Genomic DNA, 13,473 nt, shown 5'->3' on the forward strand with positions numbered 1-13,473 from the left:
TTCACGTTTATAGGAATTACTTTGAGAAACTGCCTATGACTGGGACAGGCAACTACAGGCAGATACTAGAACAAGCAGCAGTAGGCAGACTTCCTGGGTCATTACTCATGTGCCATTAGGCACTTCCGGAGGATACACACAGCAAATGTAATTAATGTGTTGCTGTGCAATTAATATCGATCTGAAGATGTTTCAAATTTGAATGAAACGGGTAATCATTATAATAATAAATGGGATGATAGTCATCAATAAAAATATTAGAGTAATAATACACTACTGGCCATTAAAATTGCTACACCAAGCAGTAATGCAGATGATAAACGGGTATTCATTGGACAAATATATAATAGTAGAACTGACATGTGATTACACTTTCACGCAATTTGGGTGCATAGATCCTGAGAAATCGGTATCCAGAACAACCACCTCTGGCCGTAATAACAGCCTTGATACGCCTGGGCATTGAGTCAAACAGAGCTTGGATGGCGTGTACAGGTACAGCTTCAACACGATATCACAGTTCATCAGGAGTGGCGTATTGTGACGAGTCAGTTTCTCGGCCACCATTGACCAGACGTTTTCAATTGGTGAGAGATCTGGAGAATGTGCTGGCCAGGGCAGCAGTCGAACATTTTCTGTATCCAGAAAGGCCCGTACGGGACCTGCAACATGCGGTCGTGTATTATCCTGCTCAAATGTAGGGTTTCGCAGGGATCGAATGAAGGGCAGGGCCACGGGTTGTAGCACATCTGGAATGTAAAGTCCACTGTTCAAAGTGCCGTCAATGCGTACAAGAGGTGACCGAGACGTGTAACTAATAGCACCCCATACCATCACGCCGGGTGATACGCCAGTATGGCGATGACGAATACACGCTTCTAATGTGCGTTCACCGCGATGTCGCCAAACACGGGTGCGACCATCATGATGCTGTAAACAGAACCTGGATTCATCCGAAAAAATGACGTTTTGCCATTCGTGCACCCAGTTACGTCGTAGAGTACGCCATCGCAGGCGCTCCTGTCTGTGGTGCAGCGTGAAGGGTAACCGCAGCCATGGTCTCGGATCTGATAGCCCATGCTGCTGCAAACGCCGTCGAACTGTTCGTGCAGATGGTTGTCGTCTTGCAAACGTCCCCATCTGTAGACTCGGGGATCGAGCCGTGGCTGCACGATCCGTTACAGCCATGCAGATAAGATGCCTGTCATCTCGACTGCTAGTGATACGAGGCCGTTGGGATCCAGCACGACGTTCCGTTTTACCCTCCTGAACCCACTGATTCCATATTCTGCTAACAGTCATTGGATCTCGACCAACGTGAGCAGTAATGTCGCGATACGATAAACCGCAATCGCGATAGGCTACAATCTGACCTTTATCAAAGTCGGAAACGTGATGGTACGCATTTCTCGTCCTCAAACGAGGCATCACAACAACGTTTCACCAGGCAACGCCGGTCAACTGCTGTTTGTGTATGAGAAATCGGTTGGAAACTTTCCTCATTTCAGCACGTTGTAGGTGTCGCCACCGGCGCCAACCTTGTGTGAATGCTCTGAAATGCTAATCATTTGCATATCACAGCATCTTCTTCCTGTCGGATAATTTCGCGTCTGTAGGACGTCATCTTCGTGGTGCAGCAATTTTAATGGCCAGTAGTGTAACTTGCCTCGGTATATATCTACTTGACATCATCTCAGACTTTCACTCCTGGGTCATGCTGATTGTATTTAGCCGTTACTCACAAAGAAAATGATGACATTTGCTCCAACACATTCGCCAAGTAGCTCTGCTGGCCGCGTGCTGAGCAAGAATGAGGTTTCCAGAGGTAGGACAATCATTCACTTGGTTAATTATTGGAAATATTGATGCATTTTTGTGACCGCTGTACTCCATTTAGACGGGGCAGATCAGTGTGGTCTGTAATACTATCATCTTACTTATGCATCAGTTTTATGACCTTCTGACTTGTTGTGCATCTTTGTGTTTTACCGGAGTAATGACTGCTCCATTGAATTTCGAGTGTACATCCACATAAATTCAGTTTCTTCTTCTAATACTCGGCTATATACCGTTTAGAGATCTTCAGAGTGAGTCAAAAGACTGAGAACTCGCTCCGTCCTTTTAAACTAGCGGACCACGCCACTGCGCCTGCGACCAGAGACGTTGATAGGCGGCAATGAAGTACCAAGGAGGTTAAAACAAGTGAAATCACCGTCACCATATTGGAGTGTTCATAACATTTGGTGTCGAGTGGGTATTCATACTGCCTTGCAGTGATACTTTGTACTGTATCAAAATACGTACTCAGAAATGACTGCGTATTAGATGTACCAAAGCTAAGAGATAAAGTGTCAGTATTGAACCGAGAAACTCAGTTCCTGACCTCAAAAAGATGGTGTCCCTGACTTCAATCGATGGCTGTGCTCGGCATAAGTAGTGAAATGTCTTCTTTTTCTAAGCTCCTTGGGCAGTACAGTGTGCATGAATTATATCTGTGGCTGCACAGTCGATCCACGTTGGGATGTCGACGTATCACTCTGAGCGGCACTGTCGCGGCGTCTTTGTAAGTTTATTACAGAAGGCGTCGGATTCCATGTGCAGCTCAGAGTAATTCATTGACATCCCAGCATTCAGCGACTGAGCAGCCTCAGTTGTAATTCACGCACACTGTACTTCTTTGCCTCCGATCAACGTCTCTGGCGCCTGTGTAGCTGTGGCCGCAAACGCAGTGGCTCGACCCGTAAGTTTAAAACGATCGACTGCTGCAGCGTCAGTCTGTCGGCTCATTCTGAAAATGGCTGAACGATATACAGCCGCATTATTAGAAGAAGAAACTCAACTTACGCGACTGCACACCCGAATTTCTGACTTCCTATTTGTCATCTGATCAAAAGGAGTGGTAGCTCCATAAACTCTGTTATGTATGAAGTGGTGCATAACATTTCTATCATTTGTGAGCATTGTCTCTAAGACATCTCGAGTTTCAGAGCACAGACTGCACTAATATCACAGGAATTTGGAGATTTTACCTACAATCGTATTCTATGCACAGCATCTGTGAATGGAGTCGAGAAGACATAACAAAATGATCAGCTTATATTAAGATGTACACTGAAGCGCCAAAGAAACTGCTATACACATGCGTATTCAAGCACAGAGAAACGTAATCGGGCAGAATATGGCGCTGTGGTCGGCAACGTCTATATAAGACAACAAGTGTCTGGCAGAGTTGTTAGATTTACTACTGCTGCTAAAATGACGGGTTATCAAGATTTAAGTGAGTTTGAGCGTGGTGCTATAGTCAGCGCACGAGCTATGGGACACAGCATCTCCGAGGTAACGATGAAGTGGAGATTTTCCCGTACAACGATTTCACGAGTGTACCGTGAATATTAGGAATCCTGTACAACGTCAAATCCCCGACACCTCTGCGGCCGGAAGAAGATCCTCCAAGAACGGCACCAACAACGACAGAAAAGAGTCGTTCAACGTGATAGAAGTGCAACGCTTCCGAAAATTGCTCCAGATTTCAATGCTGGTCCATCAACAATTGTCAGCGTGCGAACCGTTCAACGAAACATCATCGATATGGACTTTCGAAGATGAAGGCCACTCGTATACCCTTGACGACTGCACAATTCGAAGCTTTACGCCTCGCTTAGGCCCATCAACACCGACATTGGATTGCTGATGACTGGAAACATGTTGCCTGGTCAGACGACTCTCGTTTCAAATTATATCGAGTGGATGGACGTGTACGGGTATGGAGACAACCTCATGCTTTCATGGACCCTGCATGTCAGCATGGGAATGTTCAAGCTGGTGGAAGCTCTGTAATGGTGCGCGGCATGTGCCGTTGGAGTGATATGGGACCCCTGATTTCGTCTAGATACGACTCTGACAGCCGGCACGTACGTAAGCATCCTGTCTGATCACCTGCATCCGTTCATGTCCATTGTGTACTCCGAAGAACTTGGGTAGGATAATGCGACACCCCACACGTCCAGTATTGCTGCACAGTGACTCCAGGAACACTCTTCTGAGTTTTAAACACTTCCTCTGGCCACCAAACTTCCCACACATGAACAGTGTTGAGGTTATCGGGGATGCCTTGCAATGTGCTGTTCAGAAGAGATCTACATTTACATCTACATTTATACTCCGCAAGCCACCCAACGGTGTGTGGCGGAGGGTACTTTACGTGCCACTGTCATTACCTCCTATTCCTGTTCCCGTCGCGTATGGGTCGCGGGAAGAACGACTGCCAGAAAGCCTCCGTGCGAGGTCGAATCTCTCTAATTTTACATTCGTGAACTCCTCGCGAGGTATAAGTAGGGGGATGCAATATGTTCGATATCTCGTCTAGAAACGCACCCTCTCGAAACCTGGCGAGCAAGCTACACCGCGATGCAGAGCGCCTCTCTTGCAGAGTCTGCCACTTGAGTTTGCTAAACATCTCCGTGACGCCATCACGCTTACCGAATAACCCTGTGACGAAACGCGCCGCTCTTCTTTGGATCTTCTCTATCTCCTCTGTCAACCCGACCTGGTACGGATCCCACACTGAAGCAATACTCAAATAGGTCGAACGAGTGTTTTGCAAGCCACCTGCTTTGTTGATGGACTACATTTTCTAAGGCCTCTCCCAGTGAATCTCAACCTGGTACCCGCCTTACCAACAATTAATTTTATATGGTCATTCCACTTCAGATCGTTCCGTACGCATACTCCCAGATATTTTACAGAAGTAACTGCTGCCAGTGTTTGTTCCGCTTTCATATAATCATACAATAAAGGATCCTTCTTTCTATGTATTCGCAATACATTACATTTGTCTATGTTAAGGGTCAGTTGCCACTCCCTGCACCAAGTGCCTATCCGCTGCAGATCTTCCTGCATTTCGCTGCAAATTTTCTAATACTGCAACTTCTCTGTAGACTACAGCATAATCCGCGAAAAGCCGCATGTAACTTCCGACACTATCTACTAGGTCATTTACATATATTGTGAAAAGCAATGGCCCCATAACACTCCCCTGTGGGACGCCAGAGGTTACTTTAACGTCTGTAGACGTGTCTCCATTGAGAAGAACATGCTCTGTTCTGTTTGCTAAATCTCTTCAATCCAGCCACACAGCTTGTCTGATATTTCGTAGGCTCTTACTTTATCAGGCGACAGTGCGGAACTGTATCGAACGCCTTCCGGAAATCAAGGAAAATGGCATCTACCTGGGAGCCTGTATCTGATATTTTCTGGCTCATGAACAAATAAAGCGAGTTGGGTCTCACACGATCGCTGTTTCCGGAATCCATGTCGATTCCTACAGAGTAGATTCTGGGTTTCCAGAAATGATATGATATGCGAGCAAAAAACATATTCGAAAATTCTACAACAGATCGACCTTCACCCCTTCGTACTCTTTCGAATTTATGGACAGCCCTGCAGGATCTATGGTGTCAGTTCCCTCCAGTACTATTTCAGACATTAGTCGTGTCCATCTCACATCGAATTGCGGCACTTCTGCGTGCTCGCGGGGACCCTACACGATATTAGGCAGGTGTACCAGTTTATTTGGCTCTTCAGTGTAAATTCCATATGAAACATATATCACATGAGGTATTGTTTATTTCAGTAAGAAAAATTGCTTTTGTATCTCGTAATTTAACATCTGCATAGGACGTATAAAGTAGACAAGAAGACACATAGAATAAACATGTTACTGAGTAGTCAATACACTTACCTGAAAATCTACTAACCGTACATCAGCAACCTCCCCTACTGAGTACTTGAACATCATGTTGTTCTTCCAGCTGTCGCCATGAACCAGCACCTTAAGCTTAGTATCTTGCACTTTTTTCTTCAACGCCTCGGTCATTAAAGGCAACAATGTATCTGCGAGTCCCGCAAACTTGTCCGCGTAGCGCTCATAGCCGGGAACCTTTTTCACGAAATCGGCGACAGCAGAAAAATTACATTGCATCATTGGCCGCAATATAAACTGCATGCCGTCGCCAGAAAAGAAATCCATATTGAGTTGAGTACCGTAATCGGGGCTCTTGCTGAGCACGTGGGCCGTGCCGGCGTGGAGGCGAGCGTAAGCTCGCATCACCAACTCACAGTGCTGGTAGTCGAGAAGTCGACCATCGTCCGCCAGTCGATAGCCGGCCGCCACCAGGTCGTCCAGCACGAGGAAGCCCCTGGGTTTGGCTCCGTGGTGCAGGCACGTGGCCGCCAGTGGCCGGAAAGACGCGCCCTCCACCCGCCGCAGAGCCTCGTGGGCTGTGGGTATCACCTCGGCCAGCACCAGCGCCTCCAACTTGAATATGTCCCACTGTGGAACAAGATAGAGTGGGCCTTACCTCATGTTTTTGTACACTTAGTCTGGACAGCAGGAGGTGTCATAGACATAGCATATTGAATTTGAGGAGAGTCTGCAAAGTACTGTAGTAATTACATTTATAGCTACCTCCTAGGCCATGATAAGGTTTCACAGGGGCCGATAACACTGACTGACTGTGGGGCTCCTGCTCAGCACTACATACTCATTTTTTAAACCTATTATTTTACAGGTCGTATAGTATGTGTAAGTGTTCTTTCATTTTTTTATCTTATTTCCAGTTTTTCATTTGAATGTTCTCCTGCAATACTCAAGTAAAATTAATTGTGGCGTACGTGTCAGGTAGAATTATCCCTTCAGCAAAGGTGATTTGTTCCTGTGAAACCTGCTGACAAACAAGCCAGTATGCAACACTGCGATTAGCCAGAAGAGAGCGTGAGAGGGAACTTACAATTTGGCTGATGGCTGTCGCCTACAACCGGGAGTATTTCTGGCGCCGACTTTCAGCTGTCAATGATGTGAAATTTCTCCTGTTCTCTTTCTTAGTCGTACTTTGTTCCAATACTAAAAGTAACATCTTTGCATCACCATGTTGACTGGCTAATGGCCTCACAGGTTGACCTGGGTGCACCAAAATGTATTCCATGAAAAGAATATTCTGAGTTGAATTTTAATTAACTCTTTTGCACAGGCAACTCCCTTAAGATACACACATCCTAGGCTATCCTGGCCAGAAGTCACATCGCTCTTGTACTTCATTTCACTCCCTTGTAAGATATGAAGGTATTATAATAACATTTTATTTCACCGGTTTAAGCACCAACAGACACTACACGTCTTCCGTTTTGAACTTTTACGTGAACAACATATTGAACATTAACCAAAGCACTAATACTAATTGCCACAGCTGACTTCTCATTAGCTCCACTGACATAACAAAGGAAACCAGGATAGGAAACTGACATAACAAAGGAAACCACTGTTGATGAATAATAAGTCACTCTGTCACAAAACTAAAATAAAATTTTTGTTTCAGCAAGTGTTTTGGTCTGTGTATACATTGGAATTGACCAACGACTCACGGTCTTTTACTCTTCTTTGCACTAAGCGGGAAAAAGAAAGGTATTCACTGTTTCAGATTTTTACTATCGCAAGAGCATTCCTCTACTGGTGCTAAAATACCTGCCATGTGTGTTTTCCCGCCACACCTACACTACTGGCCATTAAAATTGCTACATCAAGAAGAAATGGAGATGATAAACGGGTATTCATTGGACAAATATATTACAATAGAGCTGACATTCTCACGCAATTTGGGTGCATAGATCCTGATAAATCAGTACCCAGAACAACCACCTCTGGCCGTAATGACGGCCTTGATACGCCTGGGCAATGAGTCAAACAGAGCTTGGATGGCGTGTACAGGTACAGCTGCCCATGCAGCTTCAACACGATACCACAGTTCATCAAGGGTAGTGACTGGCGTATTGTGACGAGCCAGTTGCTCGGCCGCCATTGACCAGACATTATCAATTGGTGAGAGATCTGGAGAATGTGCTGGCCAGGGCAGCAGTCTAACATTTTCCGTATCCAGAAAGGCCCCTACAGGACCTGCAACATGCGGTCGTGCATTATCCTGCTGGATTGTAGGGTTTTGCAGTGACCGAATGAACGGTAGAACCACAGGTCGTAACACATCTGAAATGTAACGTCCACTGTTCAAACTGCCGTCAATGCGAACAAGAGGTGACCAGGACGTGTAACCAATGGAACCCCATACCATCGCACCGGGTGATACGCCAGTATGCCGATGACGAATACACGCTTCCAATGTGCATTCACCGCGATGTCGCCAAACACGGATGCGACCATCATGATGCTGTAAACAGAACCTGGATGACGTTTTGCCATTCGTGCACCCAGGTTCGTCGTTGAGTACACCATCGCAGGCGCTCCTGTCTGTAATGCAGCGCGAAGGTGAACCGCAGCCATGGTCTCCGAGTTGATAGTCCATGCTGCTGCAAACGTCGTCGAACTGTTCGTGCAGATGGTTGTCTTGAAAACGTCCCCATCTGTTGACTCAGGGATCAAGACGTGGCTGGACGATCCGTTACAGCCATGCGGATAAGATGCCTGTCATCTCGACTGCTAGTGATACGAGGCCGTTGGGATCCAGCACGACGTTCCGTATTACCCTCCTGAACCCACCGATTCCATATTCTGCTAACAGTCATTGGATCTCGACCAACGCGAGCAGCAATGTAGCAATACGATAAACCGCAATCGCGATAGGCTACAATCCAACGTTTATAGGAGTCGGAAACGTGATGGTACGTATTTCTCCTCCTTACACTAGGCATCACAACAACGTTTCACCAGGCAACGCCGGTCGGTTGCTGTTTGTGTATGAGAAATCGGTCGGAAACTTTCCTCATGTCAGCACGTTGTAGGTGTCGCCACCGGCGCCAACCTTGTATGAATCCTCTGAAAAGCTAATCATTTGCATATCACAGCATCTTCTTCCTGTTGGTTAAATTTCGCGTCTGTAGCACGTCATCTTCGTTGTGTAGCAATTTTAATGGCCAGTAGTGTAGCTATCAGTATGGGCCGCTTCTCGCATTTGTGGTCATAGCTTTTCGTCGTTGTATCACTGAGGCGTGAAGTCATGCATTCAGAGGTTGTTGTAACAGGCTTTCCGTTGTGCTATCATGGGCAGTATATACTGTTTCAGGTTTTTACTATCGCCTGAATTACAGGTAACAAAAATTGACAGTTACCCGCAGTTGCAGGTCCTGACTTGCTCAAAATGTCATGATATTAATTATTACCGAGTTTTGGAAAATTCTTGTTGTCGATCTGTTTCCTTAAGCGTTGAGAGAGAATATCAGAGTTATATACTGTTTAGCATTCTTCTATGTAACTGAAGTGCTTCAAGTTTTTGTCCGGTTGTTTGATCGCTATTACTCATTCTCGTGAAATTGTTTTGCTCGTTTGGCGAGGTTTCCAGAGTGAGGTGCCATTCCAATCGGAATTTTGACGTTTGGCCAGAAAGTAAAGCACCGCATTTTTTTCTTCAACAATTCTTGATTGAACATAATGGGTATTACACACACGAAAGAACAGTGTTTTATCTACACAGCCTATTTTTCCACGTAATATCCATCCCGTTCTATGGCCTTGCTCTAGCGCGAAACAAGGGCGTGTATGCCCTATCGGTACCAATCCTTTTTCTGGTGACGTAGCCAGTGCTTCACTATGTGAATCATCTCCTCGTCGTCCTTAAAACGTCTTCCAAGAATGGCATCCTTTAATGGCCCAAACAAGAGGAAGTCCGAGGGGGCTAGGTGAGAGCTGTAGGATGGATAAGGTAACACTGTCCAAACCTTTTTTAGCGATGTGTTGAGCAGTTCTCAGACTTGCGTGCGGCCGAGCGTTATTGTGTTGCAGCAAAACATCTCCTGGGTTATTGTGGCGCCGAAGTCGCCAGAAGTGCTTCTTGAGTTTTGTTAATGTGGCTTCTGAATTAATGGTACCGGCTCTTGGCATCGAATCAATGATAATCACACCTTCACAATCCCAGAACACAGTGATCATGACCTTACCGGTGGAAGCATTTGCTTTGAATTTTTTCTCTTGTAGGGAATGGAGATGGCGCCATTCCTTCGACTGTCGTTTTGTTTCGGGCTCGTAATGGTGAACCCAGGTTTCATCATCTGTCACAATCCGGGACTAGAAGGCCACCTCCTGGGCTTCAAAACGTTGCAGCAAATCAAGACAAATGTTTTTACTGTGCGATTTGTGATCCACCGTTAGACACCGCAGGACCCATCTTGCACACACTTTTGAATATCCAAGAGTGCGCATAATAGAATCCACACTTCTTTTGCTAATTGACAGATGCCGCGCCAACTACTGAGTCGCAATGCGTCTGTTCAGGCGAACAACATCAGATCGCTGCAACATGTCAGGTGTGACAGTCGTGGATGTTCTCCCCGACCGCTGAAAATCGTGGAGCTCCGCCGAACCGCCTTCTGATGACCTCACCCTCCGTGCCCAGGGCCTTACTGTACTTCTGTCGACATGCTCCATAGACTTTGCACACGCCTTTGTGAATATTCCCCGCAGTTTCTTTCTCTGCAGCGAGAAATTCAATGTAACGTACATCACCTACAGACGGCATTTTGGAACTGTCCTTCAGCTACGCTATCTGTCGGAAGTGGCGGAAACTTGGCGCGCTAATTCAGGAGACTTCAAATAATATAACGGGTGTTACAAAAAGGTACGGCTAAACTTTCAGGAAACACTCCTCACACACAAAGAAAGAAAATATGTTATGTGGACATGTGTCTGGAAACGCTTACTTTCCATGTTAGAGCTCATTTTATTACTTCTCTTCAAATGACATTAATCATGGAATGGAAACACACAGCAACAGAACGTACCAGCGTGACTTCAAACACTTTGTTACAGGAAATGTTCAAAATGTCCTCCGTTAGCGAGGATACATGCATCCACCCTCCGTCGCATGGAATCCCTGATGCGCTGATGCAGCCCTGGAGAATGGCGTATTGTATCACAGCCGTCCACAATACGATCACGAAGAGTCTCTACATTTGGTACCGGGGTTGCGTAGACAAGAGCTTTCAAATGCCCCCATGAATGAAAGTCACGAGGGTTGAGGTCAGGAGAGCATGGAGGCCATGGAATTGGTCCGCCTCTACCAATCCATCGGTCACCGAATCTGTTGTTGAGAAGCGTACGAACACTTCGACTGAAATGCGCAGGAGCTCCATCGTGCATGAACCACACGTTGTGTCGTACTTGTAAAGGCACATGTTCTAGCAGCACAGGTAGAGTATCCCGTATGAAATCATGGCGGTGAATCGAGGAAGTACAGTACATACTGACGAAACTAAAATGAGCTGTAACATGGAAATTAAGCGTTTCCGGACACATGTCCACATAACATCTTTTCTTTATTTGTGTGTGAGGAATGTTTCCTGAAAGTTTGGCCATACCTTTTTGTAACACCCTGTATACGTAACGTTTCGCATTCGTAGCATTGTTCTCGGCTGAGAAAAAAATGCGGTGCATTACTTTCTGGACAACCCTCGTACATGCGAAACTTTTAGAAGCTAACCTCAAAGAAGTTTATTCTCCGTGTTTAGTACTCTCAGCTGAACATTGGGATCTGAGCTGCGGAAAGCAATTTGAAATCTTGTATTCGATTTCCGTAATTGCGGTTACAGCATTTGCGTAGAGCGTTCGGCCACGTGCAACGAAATCAGCACAGTTTTAGATCCTATGCAGTAAGCGCCTGGAAGTGTATGTGCTTTATAATTGTTTCTCTCCACTGTCACATTGATTGGTAACTTATTTTGAAATACGAACGTACAGTCTAGCCCCGGACGTGTTCTCTTAGCTTCAGATCAGAGTTTGTTTTCTGCAGCAGGCACCGACAAGCTGTTGTCAGTTTGGGCTCGTAGTGAGCTGGTTTGGCGTATGTGTTCGTGGCATATCGTGTATCGCGTTTTCGCGAAAATGTTGTAGCTCCGTTGTGAGTGATTTCAGTGTGAAGTGTGATCAGTGATACGTACACATGTGTCGTTTGTGTTGCAATGCACCAAATACATGAAATATTAGTTTGTCTGTCTGGTGTCTTATATTAGCTGATGTGTTTTGAGATCCTTGTGGCATCTCATTCCGAATCTCAGTGGAATGACACGAGTAATGAACTTATTGATGGAGAATAAGTTCAGCAGAAAGTCCCGCGTATTTACTGTGTGGAATTTTGAACAACTAAATTGAAACTTTCGGTAGTACTGGTCGTCAGGGGGTTAGGAAATTTGTGGTAAGCTCTTATGGGACCAAACTGCTGAGGTCATTGGTCCCTAAGCGTACAAACTACTTAATCTAACTTTAATTTACGCTACGGTAAAGACACACACTCATTCCCGGGGGAGGACTCGAACCTCCGACGGGGCGAGCCGCGCGGACCGTGACAAGGCTCCTCACGCCGCTCGGCTACGTCAGGGGGCTACTCTGTGGTGTTGTTAGACGAAATGCTATTTACGAGAGACGTTTCCCACAGGCTAATAAATTTAACTGGTCACGTTTTATTAATTCGTCGTGGTCTTGTTAATCGATCGGTTGTTAAATGAACTTAAGTGTCGTCAGAGTTGCTTAGTCACATCTCTGTTTCACAGTAAGAGTACTTCGGCCCACCCGGTTGGCCGTGCGGTCTAACGCACGGCTTTCCGGAGTGGGAAGGAGCGCCTGGTCCCCGGCCCGAATCCGCCCGGCGGACTTGTGTCGAGGTCCGGTGAGCCGGCCAGTCTGTGGATGGTTTTTAGGCGGTTTTCCATCTGACACGGCGAATGCGGGCTGGTTCCCCTTGTTCCGCCTCAGCTACACTATGTTGGCGATTGCTGCGCAAACAAGTTCTCCACGTACGCGTACACTACCATTACTCTACCACGCAAACATGGGGGTCACACTCGTCTGGTATGAGACGTTCCGTGGGAGGGGGGGGGGGGGGGGGGGGGTCCACCGGGGTCCGAACCGCACAATAACCCTGGGTTCGGTGTGGGGCGGCGGAGGGGTGAAGTGGACTGCAGTAGCCGTCGTGGGGTTGTGGACCACTGCGGCTGCGGCGGGGACGGAACATCTCCGTCGTTTCTAAGCCCCCGGTTAACATACAATACAATACAGTACAATACAAGAGTACTTCCATTTATGTGACACTCTCAGCAGCTGAGGGGTGCGCGCCGTTGATGCTAGCGGCACGTGCTGGTCCAGATGGTTGGGTTCTCACATCTGGCCCCACCCCACCCCAGTTTGGCACTGGATTTGAAGATTCCGTTTTTAATTAAATTTCAGTTGAAAAATTAAATATAAGATGGCAAAATAAACGTGTATCAGCTCAATCAGCCTTAGTCGCAGACAACCCAGTGCTCCACTCCCCAACCACGTTCCTGAGCAAATGTCAAGAAAGACTGTAAATCTTGGACGCATGATATCTGCCGGTGTTCCAAAATAGGATGCATGCCCTACCACGACTCATCCGTTATTTTTTTCCTAAGGGCCGTTTTCAGCACGTCCATTTAAATCCCAATGGGCCCTTTCCCGATTCGAAT

The 13,473-nt window shown here is 46.4% G+C and overlaps 1 protein-coding gene across 1 annotated transcript in view; it reads right to left on the bottom strand.

Annotated features, from left to right (window-relative positions):
• Positions 1–13,473, bottom strand: part of LOC126456426 (uncharacterized) — a 73,390-nt gene that overhangs the window by 21,246 nt on the left and 38,671 nt on the right. The window contains exon 3 of the mRNA XM_050092177.1: positions 5,741–6,331. Coding sequence (XP_049948134.1) covers positions 5,741–6,331 — 591 coding nt within the window. The remainder of the gene's footprint in view (positions 1–5,740; positions 6,332–13,473) is intronic.

This window comes from Schistocerca serialis, chromosome 2 (genome assembly GCF_023864345.2).
Source record: "Schistocerca serialis cubense isolate TAMUIC-IGC-003099 chromosome 2, iqSchSeri2.2, whole genome shotgun sequence".
NCBI classification, from domain to species: Eukaryota; Metazoa; Arthropoda; class Insecta; order Orthoptera; family Acrididae; genus Schistocerca; species Schistocerca serialis.